This window comes from Copadichromis virginalis, linkage group LG19 (assembly GCF_057382275.1).
Source record: "Copadichromis virginalis isolate Kocher_CV1m ecotype Utaka linkage group LG19, C_Virginalis_male_GT1.1, whole genome shotgun sequence".
Taxonomy (NCBI): domain Eukaryota; kingdom Metazoa; phylum Chordata; class Actinopteri; order Cichliformes; family Cichlidae; genus Copadichromis; species Copadichromis virginalis.
Genome location: NC_140636.1, coordinates 35,920,304 through 35,939,752, shown reverse-complemented (window position 1 = coordinate 35,939,752; position 19,449 = coordinate 35,920,304). Strand labels below are relative to the sequence as shown.

Below are 19,449 nucleotides of genomic sequence, written 5' to 3'. Positions count from 1 at the left end.
ACTAAGTGGTCCAGTGTAGCCCGCTGGATGGCTTAGCATAGCTCTGCAAAAAACTGCGCAGAAGGGAGTACATTTCTGGTGTTTTCCCATACTTTGCATCAGCAACCTTTGCCCTACAACTACTGAAGAAGGAACCGCACACTGTGAGTGTGAGTTTTACGGCAACGCTGGGTTTCTTTTCTTTTATAGAAAGGTTCAAATCAAATCACTTTTATTGTCACATCACATGTGCAGGTACATTGGTACAGCACATGTGAGTGAAATTCTTGTGTGCGAGCTTCACAAGCAACAGAGTTGTGCAAAATACAATAATGTAAACAAGCAAAATACAAGAATGGCTACATCTGAAACTAATAAATATATGTACAATATATAATAGTATATGCATTTCTGGATGTGTATACTAAATATTTTTCTACGTGTGTGTGTGTACACATATTTTACAAATTAAATAGAGTAAACAATAAATAAAATATATAAAAATATACAGAGTTGAGACATGTGCAAAGCAGTGGCATTACTGTACAGTACGGAGTGCATAATGTTGAAGTTCCAGTAGTGAAGCTGAGGTGTCTATGACGTGTTCAGGTTATTAATATAATTAGAGGGCTCTTTAAAATTAAGAAAAGTAAGAAAAGTACACTAAACCATAAATGGTACAAGTACATCAATAAAGGTAAAATTAACATTTAATTTTTTTCACAATGGACTGTGATGTAAATTATTAGTCAAGAAAAACATACAAAGAAGAGAAACTGTTCACTGGAAAGTATTCATCTTGTGGCCAGCTACTAAGAAATTTCAAAACTGTAAAATGTTAATAAATAATTGAATAAATAAAAAACATACAGCAAATTGTGCAAATATGCAGTGATAAACCACACTGCATCTCATACAACACCACCTTGATTACGGATCAGAACCAGAGCACCAAAGACTCCAGTCCAGCCAACTGAATGACACAGAGAAATGTGAAAACTGTAACATCAAGGCATAAAATCTGATGTATTTTCATTGGTTTTACAGCCTTCTTACTGACAGAGTCATTGTCTACAGCATGGCATCCTACACCAAAGTAAATAAGTAGTTTTGTACTACATCAAAACACGAAAAACTTGCCATTTCTTAATTGTGTAATATACAAATTCACTTAAAAATGTTTTTAAGGTAGGTGACAGTAGAAAATAGGAAATATTCTGTGCCTTAACATTTTTTTATGATTAAAGGTTAGAGTATTAATTACAGTAATAATTGTATTTTTAATACAATTTATCTAAAGTTGTTATACTCTATATACATATCTATATTATAGTTTGTGCGTACTATATATATTGTATAAGAATTGTATTATTTATTAATTCATTTTATAATTTATTTATATATAATAATACGTAGGGAAATGTTAGATAATATTTACATAGTTAATACGTAAAAATTATATAGAGAAACCTGTGATCGTACACTACCAAGTATAAGGAAACATTAGAGAGGCTTTTCAAAAGGTGCAAAACAGCTCAGAAAATGTTCAGTGGAAAAATCAAGATAGAATTACTGAAATATGTAAAAGAAAAAAAAAACAAACAAACAAAAAAAGATTTATCGTACATTAAAAGAAAATGTCTTTACAGTAAAGGAGCAACAATTATATATGGAGGATGTTTTTCAGAGTAGACTATTAGAACATTTTAGACTCCGTGTATCTGAAACATGAACTGAAATGAGTCTTATACCCCTGTGTTAAATCGTCATTTTAATCGATAAAAACGCCTTTCTTTTCTTTCTTGGTTAAATATGAGTGGAATATCCCTTTAAATTACTCTCCTCCCACAGCTCGCTAACATATCCGCTCCGCCGTCTGTCTACGGCTAGTTTCACATCAACAATGAGTGTTTCTGCTGCTGTCAGTGACATACACGCCATTATTTCAATAAATATTCTAAAAATTTATTGTGTTTAGTTCATTATCTCTGCTACAGAGCAGCATCTGACTCAGACATCAGACACTGGTAAGCGTACATTTCCTTGTCTAGCCTGTTTGGTGGGTTAGAAGCTACCTAGCTAGTCAAAGCTACTGCTAGCCTAGGCCTCAGTCTTGATATTTAGGCATGCATGCTCTTGGCGGACAGACTGAGGTCCGTGCCTCATTGTGTAGCTCCACGTTGTGTTCGCCTTGCAGCCCTGTATCTCTAACACACACGGTTTTCTAAACAAATTTCACCCGCGAGTGAAGCAAATGGTGTAGCTATTTAGCTTAGCTTTTAATATCAGCTTCCGCAAAAACTTGCACTTTAGAGCGAGGGATGCTTTTGCAGCTGGTGAAAACTCCTTTGTCATGCATATTTATGATTCACTGGATGTCAGATCTTCATGTTGCAGAGGGGTCTCCTTGCTGTTTGTTTGGGCTCTGTGCACGCCTCGTTTTATTATTTAAGCCATTCACAATGTCAACTTAACTCGTTTTAAGGCAGTACAGTGTGTCTTTCATGATAGATAGATACTACAGACTGGTTTAAGTCACAATAAATATTTAGTATTGGCCAGATATTCTATATGAATCCTCTCGCCTGCTGCATTTGTACGAACAGGTACAAAAACACGGAGAGGACATATCACCAAAACAATTGAAAGAGGTGTGCCGTGGGTGTGTCCACAATGGCTGGTGGAAGGAGAGGAGCGAATCGTACCACGTACTGCAGACCTCCGTTAAGCAGCGATTCAGGCTCAGTTGGCAATGGAAATCACACAACCAGCTCCCCGGTCACAGGGGTGAGATCTCGCACTAGGTAGGTCAAACTCTGACACACTGCGCCCGATCTGTCTGTGTGTGCCTCCTCCGTGGCCTCTTCAGGAACTTCTGTGCCATCTGATCTGTCAGCAGGAACAGCCCAGGGACGTGCATGTCCAGTCCTCCTCTCGCGGCCCAGACTGTGGTTCCTCTGAAACACTGCAAGATCCCAGAGTTGTCCATGGATCAAAATGTGCTGTTCGAGCTCCATCTTTTCTTCTGCCACCTCATTGCGCTCTTTGTGCACTATGTCAACATCTACAAGACTGTGTGGTGGTACCCTGCATCTCACCCTCCCTCACACACATCACTGGTGAGCACTTGGGTGTTCAGTGTTTTGACAAAGAATGTTTCAGCAATTGCTTTGTTGATCAACCTCTGTGTAGGCCAGTAGGCACAGTTTATACAGAATATGTGGAAAATCTCATGGGAGCAAAAATCTATGTTTTTACAGAACTTCCATCTTATTGATTATAACATGCTGGTGTTCACCATCATCATACTAGCAAGGAGGTTAATCGCAGCCATTGTTAAAGAGGTAAGAATTCAGTTATTGGCTTTTGTGTCACTTTACTTTTTATTAATCCAAGGCTCTCAAAAACACCTCATGCAGAAAGACTGTACCCCGTTCTTTTTTTTTTTCATACTTATAAGGAAATTTCCAGCTGAAAAGGCCAGATGAAACAGAGACGTAAGAAAGAAATCAGTCTGCACGCAGCTCCACTTCAGTTTAATGATTTTCCCTTTTAAAGATTCTTCTTGTAGTAAAACAGTATCTTCAGATACATGCCTGAAGCACACTTTTAAAAATTTAAGAATTTTAATGGATTCAATTTTTCTGTGCTTGGTTTCTCAGACATCTTTGATCATGTCCTGCTGTGAAAGATTTGACTGTTCTCTTCTCCTCTGCCTCAGGCGTCACAGAGTGGGAAACTCTCTTTCCCTCACTCGATCTTTTTAGTGATGGCGCGGTTCGCAGTGCTAACGCTGACAGGTTGGAGCCTGTGCCGCTCTCTCATTTACCTCTTCAGAACCTATTCTGTCCTCAGCCTGCTCTTCCTCTGCTACCCGTAAGTATAGTATATCAAGGCTTCCTTATTTTACTGAATCCTTGTTGTCTTTCTCACACTGATTGAACAGTTGTTATGTTTTAATGTGGCTTCATTTGTTTTCTTTGTGCTGTGATCAGCTGACCTACATGGCTGTTGGCTCTGAAGGTTACTGCTCTTAGTAGATTCAGCCATCTGCTTTTTAACCACTGTTCCCGCCCACATTAACCCCTGATTAACAGGCCACAAACGCCAGAAGGAATTTTCAGTGCAAATAACTTGTTTTGAGCTATGTTTGCTCCTTCTAACGTTTCACATGTCGTTAACTTATAGATATGAAGCATTTGGACTAAAACTAGCTTTTGTAGTATACACAACTTTTGCCCTCTCTTAAAAGTTGTGTGAACCACATTATGCCAGTGAACATTCACATCTTGTTTCCATGCTCTGTTTGGTGCCCTACTTAAAACACAGCTTTGGTTTGCTGCACATTAATATTTAAATAAAGAAATCCAGTTACAGTGAAGTAGCTCCTATTCTCTTTCATATTTGATAGCGTGGCTTGTTTGCATGTCATTTCAAGAGGCAGATCAAGTTCTGTTTGGTGAACCTCAGAGTGCTTGATTACAGAGCCTTTGGTATACTATGGGTCAAATCTTGATTCATGACTGTGGGTTTTTATTTTTATTTATTTATTTATTTTTTGAAAGGAATCATCTAAATCGCAGGTGTCGAACTTCAGGCCTCGAGGGCCGGTGTCCTGCAGGTTTTAGATGTGTCCTTGATCCACCACAGCTGATTTAAATGGCTAAATGACCTCCTCAACATGTCTTGAAGTTCTCCAGAGGCCTGGTAATGAACTAATCAGTTGATTCAGGTGTGTTGACTCAGGGTGAGATCTAAAACCTGCAGGACACCAGCCCTCAATGCCTGGAGTTTGACACCCCTGATCTAAGGAATCATTATGAGCATACTATGCAGGTCCTGCGTTTAAATATGTTGACATGTCCTGTGGAAATATTTTTCCATTGGTGGCTCTAGGAAAATGAGCTAGCAAGAATATGTGCAGATGGTGTGTCATATGCAATATTAAACCATATGTGGTATCATTGGACTCTGAACTAATATGACAAAGATCTGTGACTCTCAGTTTATGCTCTTTACTCTTCTACTACAACCCCAGCTGTAGTCTTGCTATGATCTGTAGAAATTAACTGTAGCCCCTCCCACCCCCACAGATTTGGGATGTATATTCCCTTGTTCCGACTGAGCTGTGACTTCCGACGAGCAGTTCCGCTCTCACCCATCACCAGCATTGGCTCCAAAGAGGTTGGCGGCGTTGGCCGGGGCAGGGATTATCTGACTGTGCTCAAGGAGACATGGAAGCAGCACACCAGCCAGCTGTATGGTGTCCAGGCCATGCCCACTCACGCCTGCTGTCTATCCCCTGACCTAATCCGCAAGGAGGTGGAGTACCTGAAGATGGATTTTAACTGGAGGATGAAGGAGGTGTTGGTCAGCTCAATGCTCAGTGCTTACTATGTGGCATTTGTACCCGTGTGGTTTGTCAAGGTAGGAAACTGTTGGACTTCACTGCAACTTTAATTCAATATGATTTATGAGCTTTTCTCAAAGTTTCTGCATATTTGCCTTCAGAGTACCCAGTATGTGGATAAGCGATGGTCTTGTGAGCTCTTCATCTTGGTGTCAGTCAGTACCTCAGTCATCCTCATGAGGCATTTGCTGCCCCCTCGATATTGTGACCTGCTTCACAAAGCTGCAGCCCACCTTGGGTGCTGGCAAAAAGTAGATCCCTCACTCTGCTCCAACGTCCTCCAACACATGTATGCACTGCTTTTAGTTTATTGCATTTTATGTTCAGTCAGACTAATTTTAGTCAGATTTAAAGCTAACTTTTACCTGGTTTTTTTTGTACACAGATGGACCGAAGAGTACATGTGGCCACAGGGAGTCCTGGTAAAACATAATAAGAATGTATATAAGGCCATGGGCCACTATAATGTTGCAGTCCCATCAGATGTTTCCCATTATCGCTTCTATGTGAGTATACCTAAATGAAGAGGTCTTGTAGAACCAGAACTGGTATCAGATCCTTTACAGAGCTGTGCTCATACTGATCCTCTTTCTTACTCTAGTTCTTCTTCAACAAGCCTTTACGAATATTGAACATACTCATCATCCTCGAAGGTGCCATGATATTCTACCAGCTCTACTCGTTGATATGCTCAGAAAAGTGGCATCAGACGATATCGCTGGCCCTGATTCTCTTCAGCAACTACTACGCCTTCTTCAAGCTCCTCAGAGACAGAATAGTTCTTGGAAAGGCATACTCGTACTCAAACAACTCATCAGACCACAAAGTTAGTTAGACTTAAGTTATTGTTCGTCTCACTCACGTTTGGAACAAGATAAACAAGCCTAAGATCTCTGTATTTTTTCTACAAACGGCATTTTTGTGTCACATTTTTGTTCTGACCTGCCATAATAAAAATAAATATTTTTGTATTACTTTAAACCTTGTTGGATTCTGTTTTATTCTCAGTCCACGCTGCTTACAAAATTTCTTTACAAGTAATAATGATGAATAGCCGTCCCTGTGGATTCCTTCATAATGGGAACTCCATGCAGGAGTGGAATCATCCTACATGCTTTTTCTTTTGGGATTGATTTAAAAATGAAGGATTCATTTGCCGTTTGATGCCTTGGTGTTCGCCAGACTCCAAGCATTAATTTTAGAATTTAAAAACTACAGTTTCTTCTCTTTTTAGAAAATAGAAACACTGATTCACAGGTCCATAAGACCTGTTTCCACTGATTTTCAGTCCAGTTCTTGTTTAATTTTGCAGTTTTCCTTCCTTAACAATGGCCTTTTCTAAGTAGCTTAGAAACCAAAACACCATTCCTTTGAAAATAGTAAGACACAAGAACTGGATTGAAAATGAGTGAAGAAGCAGCTAATGTCCAAAGAAAAGCTTTTAAAGACTTCCAAAAAAACTGGAGAATTATTGCTCAATACCACTTTTAAATTTTTTTGGGGGAAAGTGTGAATCCTTGGGAGCAAAATAAAAAGAAATGATGGTGGCTTGAGCTTTTTGCATAGTACTGTTTGGCCTGTATGTTCCAGCTGGTTGAGCTCAGGCTGAGATGTCCCAATGCCATCGTGCTTCTTCTGTTGCAAGATCCCACATTTCCCTATTTTGTGGCATTGTCAGTTTAATTTACTGAGCAGTAAGAGAAACATTGCATTGCATTCATACAACAACCGAATCTTTTTGTTAACAAACAGACGCATACCACATCCTGCATCCTTTCCTCTGGTTCTGCACACACAGGCAGCTTGGAGTGACAACAAGAAAAAAGGTCCAGCATAAGGACATTACTTCTGCCTGAAATTCAGGTCAACTTATAAGCTTTTTTTTTTCTCAGTCATGTTGCTAGTTTGCATCTAAAATGAAAGTGAGGTGTGTGGACAAGCTATCTTCACAAATTCTTGTTGTGTTTAACATCCGTTGGGAAAGAAATAATAATACTTTTCATACAAAGGCTAAAAATTCTCCTCATCTGTAAACTGAGGAGAAAAAAAAAGCACAAAATCCCCCCTCCCCCAACGGATCAAACTCCCATCCCATCCATCAAAACCCCACGCCCATGGCCACAGGGAAAGTCAAAAAAGCGTGGAAATTCCTTGCTTACATCCTGCATATACTGACACTGCAACACGTCAGTGGTGTTAGCAAAAGATGAACACTGGCGTCCCCGTGTGGCCTTGTTCTGTAGCACCCTCGGAGCCTTAATGGAGCAGTAAGTAGGATGTTTACAAAGAGCCATCCTCAGGCGGTGCACAGCAGCATCCTGCCAGTCAGTAACCTGCGTGAACAGTCGCTCCTCCCCCCGTGGCGCACGGCCGGGTGGACTGGCCCTTTAAGAAGGAATAAAAACGACAGCTGAGCTCCGCACGAGCCAAGCGCGGCATCGACGCTCTTTACCTTTCATCGGTAAAAACACCGGGGCTGTACGGATCGTTCCACTGTATTACATTTCTTTTTAACATCAGGATTCATATGAAGTGGACTTTTAAATCCTAGGAGGAGAAATGCGAGCCGGCGCCCTGTCGGCGTTGCTCTCTGGTGCGTAATTGATTCGGTAAGTCTTATTTGTGTCATCAGCAGACGATGCGTTCCCTTTACGCGTATCCTTTCACGGAACTGAACCCGGTGGCGCAGCGACCCGCAGTCCGCTTAATTGTTCTTTACTCGGGAGAATAATTCTCCCGCTAAAAGCAGAATTTCAGCGCAGAAAGTTGCCATTGTGTATTACCGTAGTGGCCATCTTTGGCTCCTACTTTGAACAGAGGCTGGCGCAGTGTTCACCAGATAACTGCTGTCACAACAGAGATTGCATTCATTGTAATGAGAGAGCGCGATAAATCCAAGGCAAGACCACCATAAAATGTAACTAAGCAACGACAAACACGGACACTGCTGTAACAGTTTCACGACGCTGAAAACCGACACGAGCTCGTGTCTTTTAATGCTAATGCGCCTCTGTAAAAATCATAATTCATAAAATATTTAGACTGAATGCATGTATTGACTGACGCATTAAATTCTAATGGCCTTTAATGTCTTTATCGCACAGTGTTAGTCCATAACGCGCCACAAGAATGGAGAACACAGACTTTCATTGAGCCTTTTGTATAAAAGTTATGTTTATTTCGGATGATAGCGTATTGTTTTATAGGCTCTTGGTGCAATAGAGTACATTTCCTTGTTAAAGTGCGTTCCTTGATTTCTTCATCACTCACGCAGGCTTAGTTTAGTTAGTTTAGTTAAAAAATGTACGCCATCCAGTTTAGTTCACACATATTTTCCTAACCTTATTCCACTTTCAATATCTTCAAAGTCTCCAGTTTCACCTTTTTTTTTTTTTAAACACCAAGGAAGCAAAACCATTAATTATCTATCGAATAAATCCTATACAGGAAATATGTGCCTATATATTTCTTATCAAATTATAAATAGTGGAGGAACTGTTTGTTTTGGATTTTACTGTAATCACCTGGGGATGCTGTTAAGCCAGTTAAAGCTTCCCTAAACATGCAGAGGGGAGCATTCTGGGCTGCAGCACTAATTTTGGCACAATGACAATCCTCCACAGGCTGCTGCTTTTCAAACTTCCTACCGTTGTCGTTTCAGGACTTCCTGCACACCAGCCAGGCTGCACCTCAGGGAGCTTCTCCTAATAGAACTAAGTAAATAACAATGGAAGACAAGCGCAAGAAGCGAAGCCCAAAAGTGTCCCTCCCCCAACCGCCTCCACCGCCCATCAACCCCCGCAAGCTCTCCGTCCTGCCTGCCAGCAAAAGTGCCACCTTCTCCCTCGGCCTGCCGCAGCCTCCCTCCCCCAAGAACAGGGGCAAGTATAAAAGGTCCATAGGCGCACCGGGACAGCCCAAAGACGTGTTCGCAGCGGTCGTTGCTCCACCAAAGATCACCAGGTTTGTGTCTTAATGACCTACCAGGACTGCACCGCTTTGTGGGGCAGACAGCATGTGTATGTTCAGGGATAATGGTGTTTCACAGTCAAAATAAGAAAGAAATGGTTTAATGCATCAGGTTTTCCTCCAAGACCAGCAATAAAATAACTCACTAAGACAACGCTGTGTTTCACCTGCATTTGATGATACAGCAGGATACAGATTTGGTTCGTCCGGGTGTTGTTTTTGTTTTGCTTGTTTTTTAAATGTTGTCATATGTTAACAAAAATAAATAGTTGCAATGTTATCTTGTTGTTTTTCCTGTCAGACCCCACAGGGAGAAGCCCAGGGCCCCCCAGCCAGCAGGGCCCAGTAAAGTAATCCAGTCGTCCCCCCTGCAGCACTCCTTCCTCACAGATGTCTCAGATGTGAGAGAGATGGAGGGAGGCCTACTCAACCTCCTCAATGACTTCCACTCAGGCAAACTGCAAGCTTTTGGTAAGGTAACCTGATAAGATGCCCCCCCCCAGGAGAGTATTCTGTTACTGGCTGAAAATAAAGGCGAGTGAAAAGTGGCTGTGTTACATGAATCAGGCTGAAATCAAATACACGCTGTGCTATTTTTTTACGCCTCTGCTGCCATGGAAATACTTTTGACTTTGATGTAATCACAAGACAAGACACACTGCGCCATCAGATTCAGGTCTGGTTTAACCTGTCTGATTTCCAGGTAAAGTATGCTCCTTTGAGCAGCTCGAACACGTGCGGGAGATGCAGGAAAAGCTGGCACGACTGCACTTCAGCCTTGACAGCCATGTGGAGGAGCTTTCCGAGGACCAGAGGAAATGTGCCTCCGACCACAACCTGGAACACCTGCTCTGCAACGTAAGCATGAATCCCAGTGGCAGCAGCTTTTTAAAGTGGACATGAAACACCACATGTACAGGTATTAAGGCTAGTTTACATCACGGAGCTCTACTCTGAAAAACCGCTATAGATTTAACACCATCTGTAGAGCTGGATTTAAGAAATAAGTGTTTAAAGGTTTTAGAGCACATGTAGCACCATCTTGTGCCTGTACAGAATGTGATCTCACTGGGTTGGCTAGTTGGCCAGAGCCGTTAATTCGGGGTCATGCCAGGTTTCAGAATTCACTGGATCATAAAACCCTTCAAGCAGTTTCATTGTGTGCTGATAACATACAGACTACTTTTTTACCTTCTTACCCTTTTAAAAAAAACCCAAAACAAGGTCCACTGGAGTGAATGGAGATTACACAAGTCTTCCACGCAACAGCTGTGGTTCCTGCTAATAGACTTGCATTAATCTGTGTTACCTAACTAGTCTAACATTGTCCCGTTTGATTTTTCCTCATCGGGTCAGGTGTACAGACCAATCAGCTGGCAGAGCCGATGCCCACAGGATGTGAATGGCACTATTTTATGTTATCCTGAAGTGTGATTTAACTCCCAGTATTCACAGAGTTAAGTTTGTCTTTTCCCAGGCACACCTGGGAAGATACTTTCTTACTCCTTCATTTACATTTATTTACATATTTCCTCAGAGGCTCCTGTTTTCATTGGTTAGTATCTATTTTTCCTGTGGACATGCTGATGGATGTTAGGATTTCCAATTGTGCTTTGGTAAGAAACTTAGTTATGTGTATGTTGATAACTGTTTGGCTGTGCTTGGGAACAGAAAGACTTAACCTGATGATAATAACTGGGTTTCAAATCTCACCATAAAGCTCCATAAAATGGTGTCAAGGCTTGTACTCCTTAGTTGAGCTGTAATGTTAGGTGGCTGTACATTTTATAGTGTGTTTTTCTTTTTTTTTTTGAGCGATATGATTTCTGGAGGGAGACATTCAGATGCTTTTTGTTTGTTTTTTTTTTTCCCCCCACATGAGAAGGCTGTGACGAAAGGGAAGGTTTGTAGAGCTAATATCTCCACAATTGGGCATCTCAAACAAACAAAAACCTTTTGATAAACGGTACTATAGACTGAAGGAAAATGTGAATTTTTTTTATTTGGACAAACCAATGAATTTAAATCCTGTTACTATAATTTTCCACATGAAATTCAGTTTTGCTGAACTGTTGGCTCGTTTAAAAAGGGAAAAAAAAAAAAGCTCTCGTACAGTGATGTGCCATCTAAGGATGTCTTGACAGTTTCTATTGTTAGTTTGTTGTGTGGCTCCTACTGTAGTTACCCACGCTATGCTCACTGCGGGAAGCTGCAGTGCTCTGTGACTGAGGTGAGAAAAACCCTTCAACTCATTTACAGACACTGCTGCCAGGAATACTCTCCAGAGTGGATAATTGGGCCTCAGAGCAGATGGGCTATGAAGCAACTTTACTTTGTATCGAAGCTTAACGTTTGCTTCTGGAAACACTGCAGTCGATGATGAGAGCGTAACTCAAATATTGATCTGAAATGCACAGGCTGTTATGTAACATGATCCCACAGTGAGATTACTGCCAGGTACTAGCGCTTCACTTTCTATTTTTGGCTTTGTTTTCAATAACCCTCTCTCCTGTTTGCTCCTTTGTTTCTGCAGCTTGAAGAGCTCAGCACCTCAATGTATCCTTTTCTTAGCTCAAATGCATATTTGTTTATGGGAATTGCCCCGACAGTCCAGGAGCGGATGCTGGATTTGAATGTGTTTTCAGTCCTTCTGTGGTGAATCCTTAATGTGTGCACGTTCAGACAAAAGCTCCACTTGGCTGAGAATCAGGACCTGCCCAAGACATCTGGTCCCTGACAGAATGAGGTGTTCGGGATGGCAACCACACACTCGTCTAACGTGGAATCGATCCAGCTGCCTTAGTAACAGGATGGAAAGATCAACGGGAGGAGGGGCTCGTTTTTTCCATTTGGTCAGTGAAGCTGAGGGAACAAAGCAAGGACTCGAGAGCAGCAGAGCATTAACTGAACACTGTCAAAATCATGAACCGCTCTCATTCATAACACAAAAGGAACTTGATGGTTAACTGATCAGGAATCTGTGAGAATATCCTGTATGTTAACTTTCCCTTGGCTTTAGTTTTTAGTTACATAATTTTAAGAAAGAAGTCAATCCAGGTGAGTGAACTCATTGGCTCTGTTTTTTTTTTCATGCCAAAAAGCACATTTAACGAGACTTCGAAATATTTATACTGTTTCTTTTGTTGTATGTATATGCCTAATCTGTGACATATTCCATCTAACTGTATGCATCCATAAGCAAAGGTAAGGAATCTGCACATTCAAGTAGCAAACGCATTCGGCCCTTTTGACAGCACCACTGTGGCTAGCTCTGAAGTTTAAAGGGAGTTTTGCTCTTATTCTGAAAGCACTCCCTCATTTTTATATCTTTGCTAAAGGTTTGCTATTGGAAAACACTGGACGTGGAAAACTAAATGTTTATTTTCTGTGTATATTGCTGATATCAAGTTTGAATTATGTGCAGTTTAGTTGCTGTATTGGACAGGATTACCTTTAGGTTTTCTTTTTTCTTTAAAAAAAAAAAAATTAAAACAACAGTAGCAGCATCCCTCCAAGCACAAGCTAGTTCACCCTGCTGCTGAAATGCTAGAAAATCACGTACCATTAAATGAAGGTCAAACAGTAGCTTGTTCAGTCTTACAAGGACCGCACATGCGTAGTGTTTTGCAGCTAGCATACATTTCTAAACAGTGCTATTTCAAAATGGCAGCTACTTTGATATAAAGGTTCGGTGATTATGATTTGTGTTTTATTAAATTACAAACCCAAGAGTGTACTTTGGATGTCATGTTTAATCATGACCATAGAATTACAGAGATATTAGTGTTCACTGTTAAACATGAGAGCATTTTTGAAGCAACGCTCCCCCCTTTTTTGTTTTTTTCCCCCCAAAATCGTGTGCTAAGCCTACCTCTTTTCAAGCCTTTGATCAGTCCTCTTTCAAGGATTCTTCACAGCCAGACATTTGTTTTGTTTTTTACAAATGAAGTGTAGTCATCAGAAGGCTAGTTATGGTTAGCTTTTACTAAGAATGTCATGAATGAAGCATAAGGAATTAAAAAAGAACACCTGAAGCTTGTGTTTCCAGTAACTCCGCCTATTAATAAAGCTATATTAGATTACCTAAGATTAATAATGTGTGTTTAATGGACAGAAGTCATCTTTCAATTTTTAAAATGATCCATGTTTGTGATTAGCGAGTTAATCCTTCCACCCCATTTTCAGTCTTTGAATGACGCACGCTGAAGTTGGTTTTACAGAAATAAAACAGTTTATTCATATATCTTCTTGCTCTTGTTCACAAACAAGTTCAGTTATAATTTAACAATAGATGAGTTAAAAGGCTACTTGAAGACTGGCACTATACTGAGACAATATCAGACCTGGGCTGTGACTATTTCTCAGGCAAATGAAGAGGTAAAATTTTTCCCTTCTCAGAGTTCGAGACCAACCTTCCTCTACAAGTCCACGTACACATAAATCAACAGTTTTGATCTGCCAGTAAATTTTGGTCATGCAAAAAGAGACATAGTACCAACTCAGCACATTATATATGACTTTTAAACCATTACACAAGAGATAAATTATAACTGTACCGTCATACAGCAAACATATAGAATAAGCTAATACTGTGCAAATACACATTTGAGCTGTACAAAAGTATTTTTGTACTATGCTTGTTAATCTCAGTTCAAAAATCTCCAACTACATAAAGATATTTTAAAAATATCACATCACATCTGATGAAACAGCAAAAATATACAACTTTCAGGTCCCTGTGTTCTTCCTCTTCTTTTTGTGCATTTTAATTTTACATTCTGCAATAGTGTCTCTGATTTGTCTACAGCAGCGGTCCCCAACCCCCGGGCCTCGGACCGGTAGCGGTCCGTGAGTCGTTTGGTACCGGGCCGCGAGAGTTGAGGCTCAGGTGTGAAATGTTTGGTTTTCAGGGTTTTTATCGGTTTCCAGCGTTATTTTGTTATCGTTTTTATCGTTAACTCGGTTTTCCTGGGTCTTTTCACGTGTGTTATGAATAAATTCTCTTTTTTTCGGTACCGGTACTAGTTTTATTTTGTTGTATTTATCCGCGACACCTTAAAGGCCGGTCCGTGAAAATATTGTCGGGCATAAACCGGTCCGTGGCGCAAAACAGGTTGGAGACCGCTGGTCTACAGTACATGTAGAGTTTATGGAAAAACAAAAACAAAACAACGACAATGAGCTACTTTCAAAGTGCAAAGAGAGCAGGTTGGACATGTGAAAGACCTGATGCCATTATGTTACAGCCATCCATGCTTCTGTACCAGACGGAATCTCACTGAGATAAGAATAAGAGCTCCAACTTCTTAAGGACTTTCTCTATGTTTATATAAAAGTGCAGGCACTATAAGAAATGATAATGCAACATCTTCAAGTAAGATCAGTTTTAATGCTGTCCCTCTTTCGACATTTGGTTCTGTTTGGAGCCTGCTTTACCTTACGATAAGGTCCTCAGGATATCATTTAGACTTTTATGGACATTGGCAGGCTGGGAGGCGGCACACTCGCTCAGGCTTGGCCCCATCTGGGCATAAAGGGCTTGGCACAGGTTGGCGGTAGCACCCCTTACGCTGCCGCCCCGGCCATGAATGGTGCCGCTGTGGGTAGAGGTGCCCAAGAGGTGCCAGAGCAAGGGCAGCACTTTCTGCTCGACCATCTGGGGCTTACGAGGGTAGAGCTCTGTCACAAGATCTAAATATAGAAGATGAGAAGCAATACACTGCATTTAGATACATCAAAGCAGAAGCTGATTACAGTGCCGAACTAGGACACCAGACATACCTGCGACCTTTTCGATAAGGTTCACCTTTGCCTTCCCGCTTAAAAACTGAGCCTTGGCGCAAAAAGGCTGAAGGAGAAGTATGTTGTCTGTAGCAGGCAAAAAAATGGAAGTCAAATTAAAGCAATTTTTTTAACCAAAACTTTCTCCTCTATTTTAATGCTCAAAGTAAGTACCTATATTTAAGATGAGTGCATTAATAGCTCCAATAGCAGCAGAGCAGATGGCACTGCTCTTTGAGTTGAGGTGATTGTCCACGATTGCTGGGACCAGGATGTTGACCACTTGGGACAGCTTGTCCTTTAACAAGTGGATGATTTTCTGTAAAGACTCCAGGGCATACAAGTTGACCTTGCTGTTGGACTCCTGCAGCCTGGCTCTGAAGGCATCAAACACCTAGAATTAGGGAGATCAGAAAGTGAAGGATAAACACTTTGTCATTATAATGAAAAGACCACAATGTACATAAAGACATGCTAAATTGATTTGGAGAAAAAAAATAAATAAATTACTAACCGGGAATATACTGTTGATAACCATGTTTGGGTTGTTTTGGCAGTCAGCCACTAGCTGGTCGATGCCTTTGATCCTCTCTCTGAAGTCCTTTGAAGCCAGCAGATCCGAGATCTGCTTGATGTACTCAGTCTTGTCTGCAAAACTCTGTGTCTGAGATCTACAGCTGTAATGGCTGTGAGACTCCCTGTATATAAAATGCATCACAATTCACGTGTTTTCCATATGTATTACACATTTGTGAAAAATAAATTTTCCTTAATGGGCTACTCTGGTGCATTGGTTGATATCTACACCCACCTGTTGGTCTGGTTGAGTGGCTCTCTGTTGAGCGATGAGGCTCTGACTGTACCGCTGCCCGGGAGGGAATGTCTGCCTCGGGCTGACTGAGTATCTTGAGGCATCTCACCAAGACCCTAACCCCCCCCAACAATCTCAGAGTTAGATGCCTATATTTAACTTCCAGCCAAAATACCAATTTTCCTGTAAACATAAACAGAAAGAAACAGTACCTTTGTCTTTAGAGTGAAGATGGTGTCTCTGACAGTCTGCAGGTCTTTCGTAGGGATGTATTTCTCCAGGATCTTTTCAAATTCTGGGTGGGAAGACAGGGACAGCAGCATTCGACGGCCAAAGTACCTTTGAGGGGAGAAGGTGTAATATTATCTCATTTGTTAAAGTGGCACTTTGGATTTGCAGTCCAAAAGCAACAGAAAAGCATTTCTAAACATATTTTAATGAAATGCAAGGTAATTACAGTACAGTGACACCAAAAGAAATAGTGTCAACAATAACAAATCAATTCCAGCAAAACCAAAAGTAGATTTGGATTGTACTATATCCTTTTGATGGTCTAAAGACTTTTAAAATGTCTCAAATTTGACATTTTCTGACTGTTATCTGTTATTGCTGAATGCTTTTCATTGGCAATACATAAAAATATAATCTCACCGTTCAAGCAAATATGAACAAGTTGTAAAGAAGTTAAAACACAAAAATTAAATGAATTAATATGAAAGTTTTTTTGTTTTTTTTTTTACATACCTAACTTCTTGTGAGGAGTCTTGTGCGAGTTTGACCACGGCAGGTAAAATTCTGTCAGTGAGATCTTTAGCCCCAGAAAGGAGACGTGCAGCACCAACCTTCTCAACCAAATTAGCCAGATGTTGAGCCATACATTTCCTCACTACTGCATTAAGGTGACTATCAGCAGAGGAGGAAATCAATTCAGCAATCAAAGCTTAAATTATGTAGTGATCCAAACAGAGAAGAAGCAAACAAACAACAAAGAGCTGTCCTGTGTGTAATCTAACCTGAGTCCTCCAGTAAGTAAAGCATTGATGCTTCGAGTAGGGGTGCAGTGCTGCACCATGCAATCCAGTGCTGCATCTACATCCTGCCTAATGAAGGCATTACTCTCCCCAGCCTTCTGTAGTAAAGCTTTAACTGTCCCCTCTAGCTCCTGGTCCATCGCTCGCTGAAGGTGTGTGTAGAGGTCACCCAGGGTACACACGGCAACCCTGGACACACCCGACCGCAGGTTCTTCACCTAAATAAGATTAACAATACTAGTGCTTAAGGTATAAGAAGAGTAAATGAGCACTGATTACATATTCAAGATATCTATTTGACCAAAAAAAAAAAAAATCTACAATGGGAATTTAGCAAAATGCCAAGCAATTATAGCTGAGACTATATATAATTATGAAGCAAAACTATTAAGACACAGAGAAATTAAATAGAATTGCAAAACTGGAACAGCAGAGTCAAACACCGCCATGCATAGATTCCGAAAATTAAGTGGGATTGTTATTAAAAAATGATATTACCTCTTGAATGAGAGATAGGCAAACATCATGAAGCCGAGCCTGAAGTGTATCTGAGTGATAGTGTGCAAGAGAGCGCAGGAATGTCAGTCCTTCAATCTTCTTCTCCCTACATTCGAAAATAACAACGCACAAAGGGTAATAATTTTACTCTGTGGTCCACATTGAAAGAGATGCTTAAGGATGATGGATTGATTATTTCTCACCAGTCTTCAGAGTTCAGCAGATTGAAGCTTTGCACCAGCGCCAGCTCGGGTTTGGAAAACGGACACAGCTCTGCAGGATCTGAGAGATTTTTCCTGTGCCCCAAACTGCCAGGGGACAGCTCATCTAAATGGCCCATTAAACACCACACAACACACAGATTCAGTCTCATGTTACATCTCAATCAGGCTGAAAACAAGCGCTCTGTGTGTGTGTGTGTGTGTCGGTGCATTAACAGCAGGTTGTCAAAACAAAGTATTGAAGCACATTACCCAGAGCAAACATCTTATTCACCCATTCTCTGATGGTCCCAGAGGTTTAATTAATTAATGTTCCAACATTTTCTATAAACAAAGGCCTGTTATAGCAATGGTTTGTATCATTATAATGTTACTGAGTGTCGTTAAACAGGGACAATAACTTTCTGTGTGCAACAAAGATTATGCAGCATGTAGTAAAAGGTTTTTAAGATCAACTCACCTGAACTGTGGGACAGTGAAGGACGGGTTCTGCTCAGGCTAGGTGCCCTCCTAAGACGGGACACATTTTTAGGGTTGGGTGGAACTGTAGGGGGGCTGGGCTGGTGGGGTGGAGTGAAGCACTTAATTGGGCTTTGGGGTCCTTGGGGAGTGTCAGGACTGGTGACAAGAGACTCATCAGAGACAGGGTCTGCTTTAGATGTCACTGTGCTGCCGTTCATATGCAGATCTGCAACAGAGAAGAATAACGTTTGAATCACCAGACACAAAAATTTGAACTTTTTACACATGCAAAATATAACATAACAAATCTGTTAAAGTGACAGGCTTCTGTAATTCAGGCACACAGGAAACTTACCACCTACATTAGTGGTTGAAAGCAGCACTGCTGAGCAAAAGGCTTTTTTTCTTCTTTATTATTAAAAACATCTAAACTAGTTAAGCGTGTCCCTCGTGTGAGAGAACAAGTAGTACCCCTCGTACACTAGCTTTGAGAGAGCGCTCTCTTCTGGACTGAGAATAAAATGAATCCTGGGAAAACTTCTTAATGTCATTTAAAAAACAACAACAACAACAACAACAACAACAGCACTAGTGAGTTAAAAGTGCTACATGCATGTTATTGTTTTTAGTTCTTTTCCCAATTTGTGCATTAAAGTAATAATATCATTATTGTGATTCATACTGTGACAGGTCTATAGATAACTCACACTTTCAACAAAACACTTTGTTGTGCACATGCCTGGGCTTCTACATGCTATGAAATTTGTGTGTGTGTGCGCGCAAGCGTGTGTGGCCTCCACAATGATCCGTCATCATCCAATGTGAGAAAACAGAAGATGCTGGTTTAAATTAGAGCTAACTGTGAGTGGGCACTTGAAGACACTCATTTATCATCATCATAATTTTTCCCCACCAGGAGTTTTTGATGGAGAAACTCTGCTGTGTGTGGGCAGGAAACAATGAAGAGTGGAAGAGAGGCAAGTGAGACATTTTGCACTTGTAAAAACAGACTGCACGAGTCTGTACTGCAGGTCTAAGGTAAAACAGTACAGCTGGCAAACTTTATGAGTCAACGATGTTTTAGCTCTTTAACTGACATCCGTCCACTTTAATTATGTTGTTTTATGTCAATGTTTAAAGATCTCTTTATGTTGGTAATAAGAAATTCCCGGCATGCTCCACTGAGCTTTGTGTGGTTGAGCCACACATTTTGCATTACATTGGGTGGATACCTCCACCCTAACAGCTGCACATTAACCTTCTCTGCTCCCCTTGCCCTGTTGGGGA

At 40.8% G+C, this 19,449-nt stretch overlaps 3 protein-coding genes across 5 annotated transcripts in view; 2 read left to right on the top strand and 1 right to left on the bottom strand.

Moving 5' to 3' along the window:
* Window positions 1-1,724: 1,724 nt before the first annotated feature.
* tmem39b (transmembrane protein 39B) lies at window positions 1,725-6,370 on the top strand. 2 transcript variants are annotated; one of them, XM_085441999.1, is made up of 9 exons: window positions 1,725-2,006; window positions 2,586-2,783; window positions 2,879-3,098; window positions 3,240-3,323; window positions 3,701-3,855; window positions 5,073-5,406; window positions 5,491-5,678; window positions 5,775-5,895; window positions 5,991-6,370. In XM_085441999.1, exons 2-9 carry the CDS (start codon window positions 2,653-2,655, stop codon window positions 6,222-6,224), a joined length of 1,467 nt encoding a protein of 488 aa, XP_085298125.1. In that variant the 5' UTR covers window positions 1,725-2,006; window positions 2,586-2,652; the 3' UTR covers window positions 6,225-6,370. The 2 variants fall into 2 exon arrangements, with proteins under 2 accessions (XP_085298125.1, XP_085298124.1); XM_085441998.1 differs by having other exon boundaries at window positions 1,734-2,006; window positions 2,876-3,098.
* Window positions 6,371-7,645: 1,275 nt separating this feature from the next.
* Window positions 7,646-15,917, top strand: ccdc28b (coiled-coil domain containing 28B). 2 transcript variants are annotated; one of them, XM_085442190.1, is made up of 6 exons: window positions 7,646-7,982; window positions 9,051-9,352; window positions 9,660-9,829; window positions 10,062-10,216; window positions 11,892-11,914; window positions 12,041-15,917. In XM_085442190.1, exons 2-6 carry the CDS (start codon window positions 9,117-9,119, stop codon window positions 12,093-12,095), a joined length of 639 nt encoding a protein of 212 aa, XP_085298316.1. In that variant the 5' UTR covers window positions 7,646-7,982; window positions 9,051-9,116; the 3' UTR covers window positions 12,096-15,917. The 2 variants fall into 2 exon arrangements, with proteins under 2 accessions (XP_085298316.1, XP_085298315.1); XM_085442189.1 differs by having other exon boundaries at window positions 7,647-7,998.
* The window catches only part of togaram1 (TOG array regulator of axonemal microtubules 1), a 17,016-nt gene continuing 11,137 nt past the window's right edge, over window positions 13,571-19,449 (bottom strand). The window contains exons 13-23 of the mRNA XM_085442181.1: window positions 18,161-18,388; window positions 17,683-17,806; window positions 17,480-17,585; window positions 16,964-17,199; window positions 16,695-16,853; window positions 16,163-16,289; window positions 15,951-16,066; window positions 15,654-15,837; window positions 15,314-15,533; window positions 15,140-15,226; window positions 13,571-15,049 (exon numbers count right to left, since the gene is read on the bottom strand). Coding sequence (XP_085298307.1) covers window positions 14,796-15,049; window positions 15,140-15,226; window positions 15,314-15,533; window positions 15,654-15,837; window positions 15,951-16,066; window positions 16,163-16,289; window positions 16,695-16,853; window positions 16,964-17,199; window positions 17,480-17,585; window positions 17,683-17,806; window positions 18,161-18,388 — 1,841 coding nt within the window. The 3' untranslated portion in view covers window positions 13,571-14,795. The remainder of the gene's footprint in view (window positions 15,050-15,139; window positions 15,227-15,313; window positions 15,534-15,653; window positions 15,838-15,950; window positions 16,067-16,162; window positions 16,290-16,694; window positions 16,854-16,963; window positions 17,200-17,479; window positions 17,586-17,682; window positions 17,807-18,160; window positions 18,389-19,449) is intronic.

Coding starts and splice junctions, on each gene's coding strand:
- tmem39b (XM_085441998.1), top strand. CDS start 2,653: ATGGCTGGTGGAAGGAGAGGAGCGAATCGTACCACGTACTGCAGACCT. Junction 3,099..3,239: donor CTCCCTCACACACATCACTG/GTGAGCACTTGG, acceptor ATGTTTTTACAG/AACTTCCATCTTATTGATTA. Junction 5,679..5,774: donor TCCAACGTCCTCCAACACAT/GTATGCACTGCT, acceptor TTTTGTACACAG/ATGGACCGAAGAGTACATGT.
- ccdc28b (XM_085442190.1), top strand. CDS start 9,117: ATGGAAGACAAGCGCAAGAAGCGAAGCCCAAAAGTGTCCCTCCCCCAA. Junction 9,830..10,061: donor AGGCAAACTGCAAGCTTTTG/GTAAGGTAACCT, acceptor TCTGATTTCCAG/GTAAAGTATGCTCCTTTGAG. Junction 10,217..11,891: donor TGGAACACCTGCTCTGCAAC/GTAAGCATGAAT, acceptor TTGTTTCTGCAG/CTTGAAGAGCTCAGCACCTC.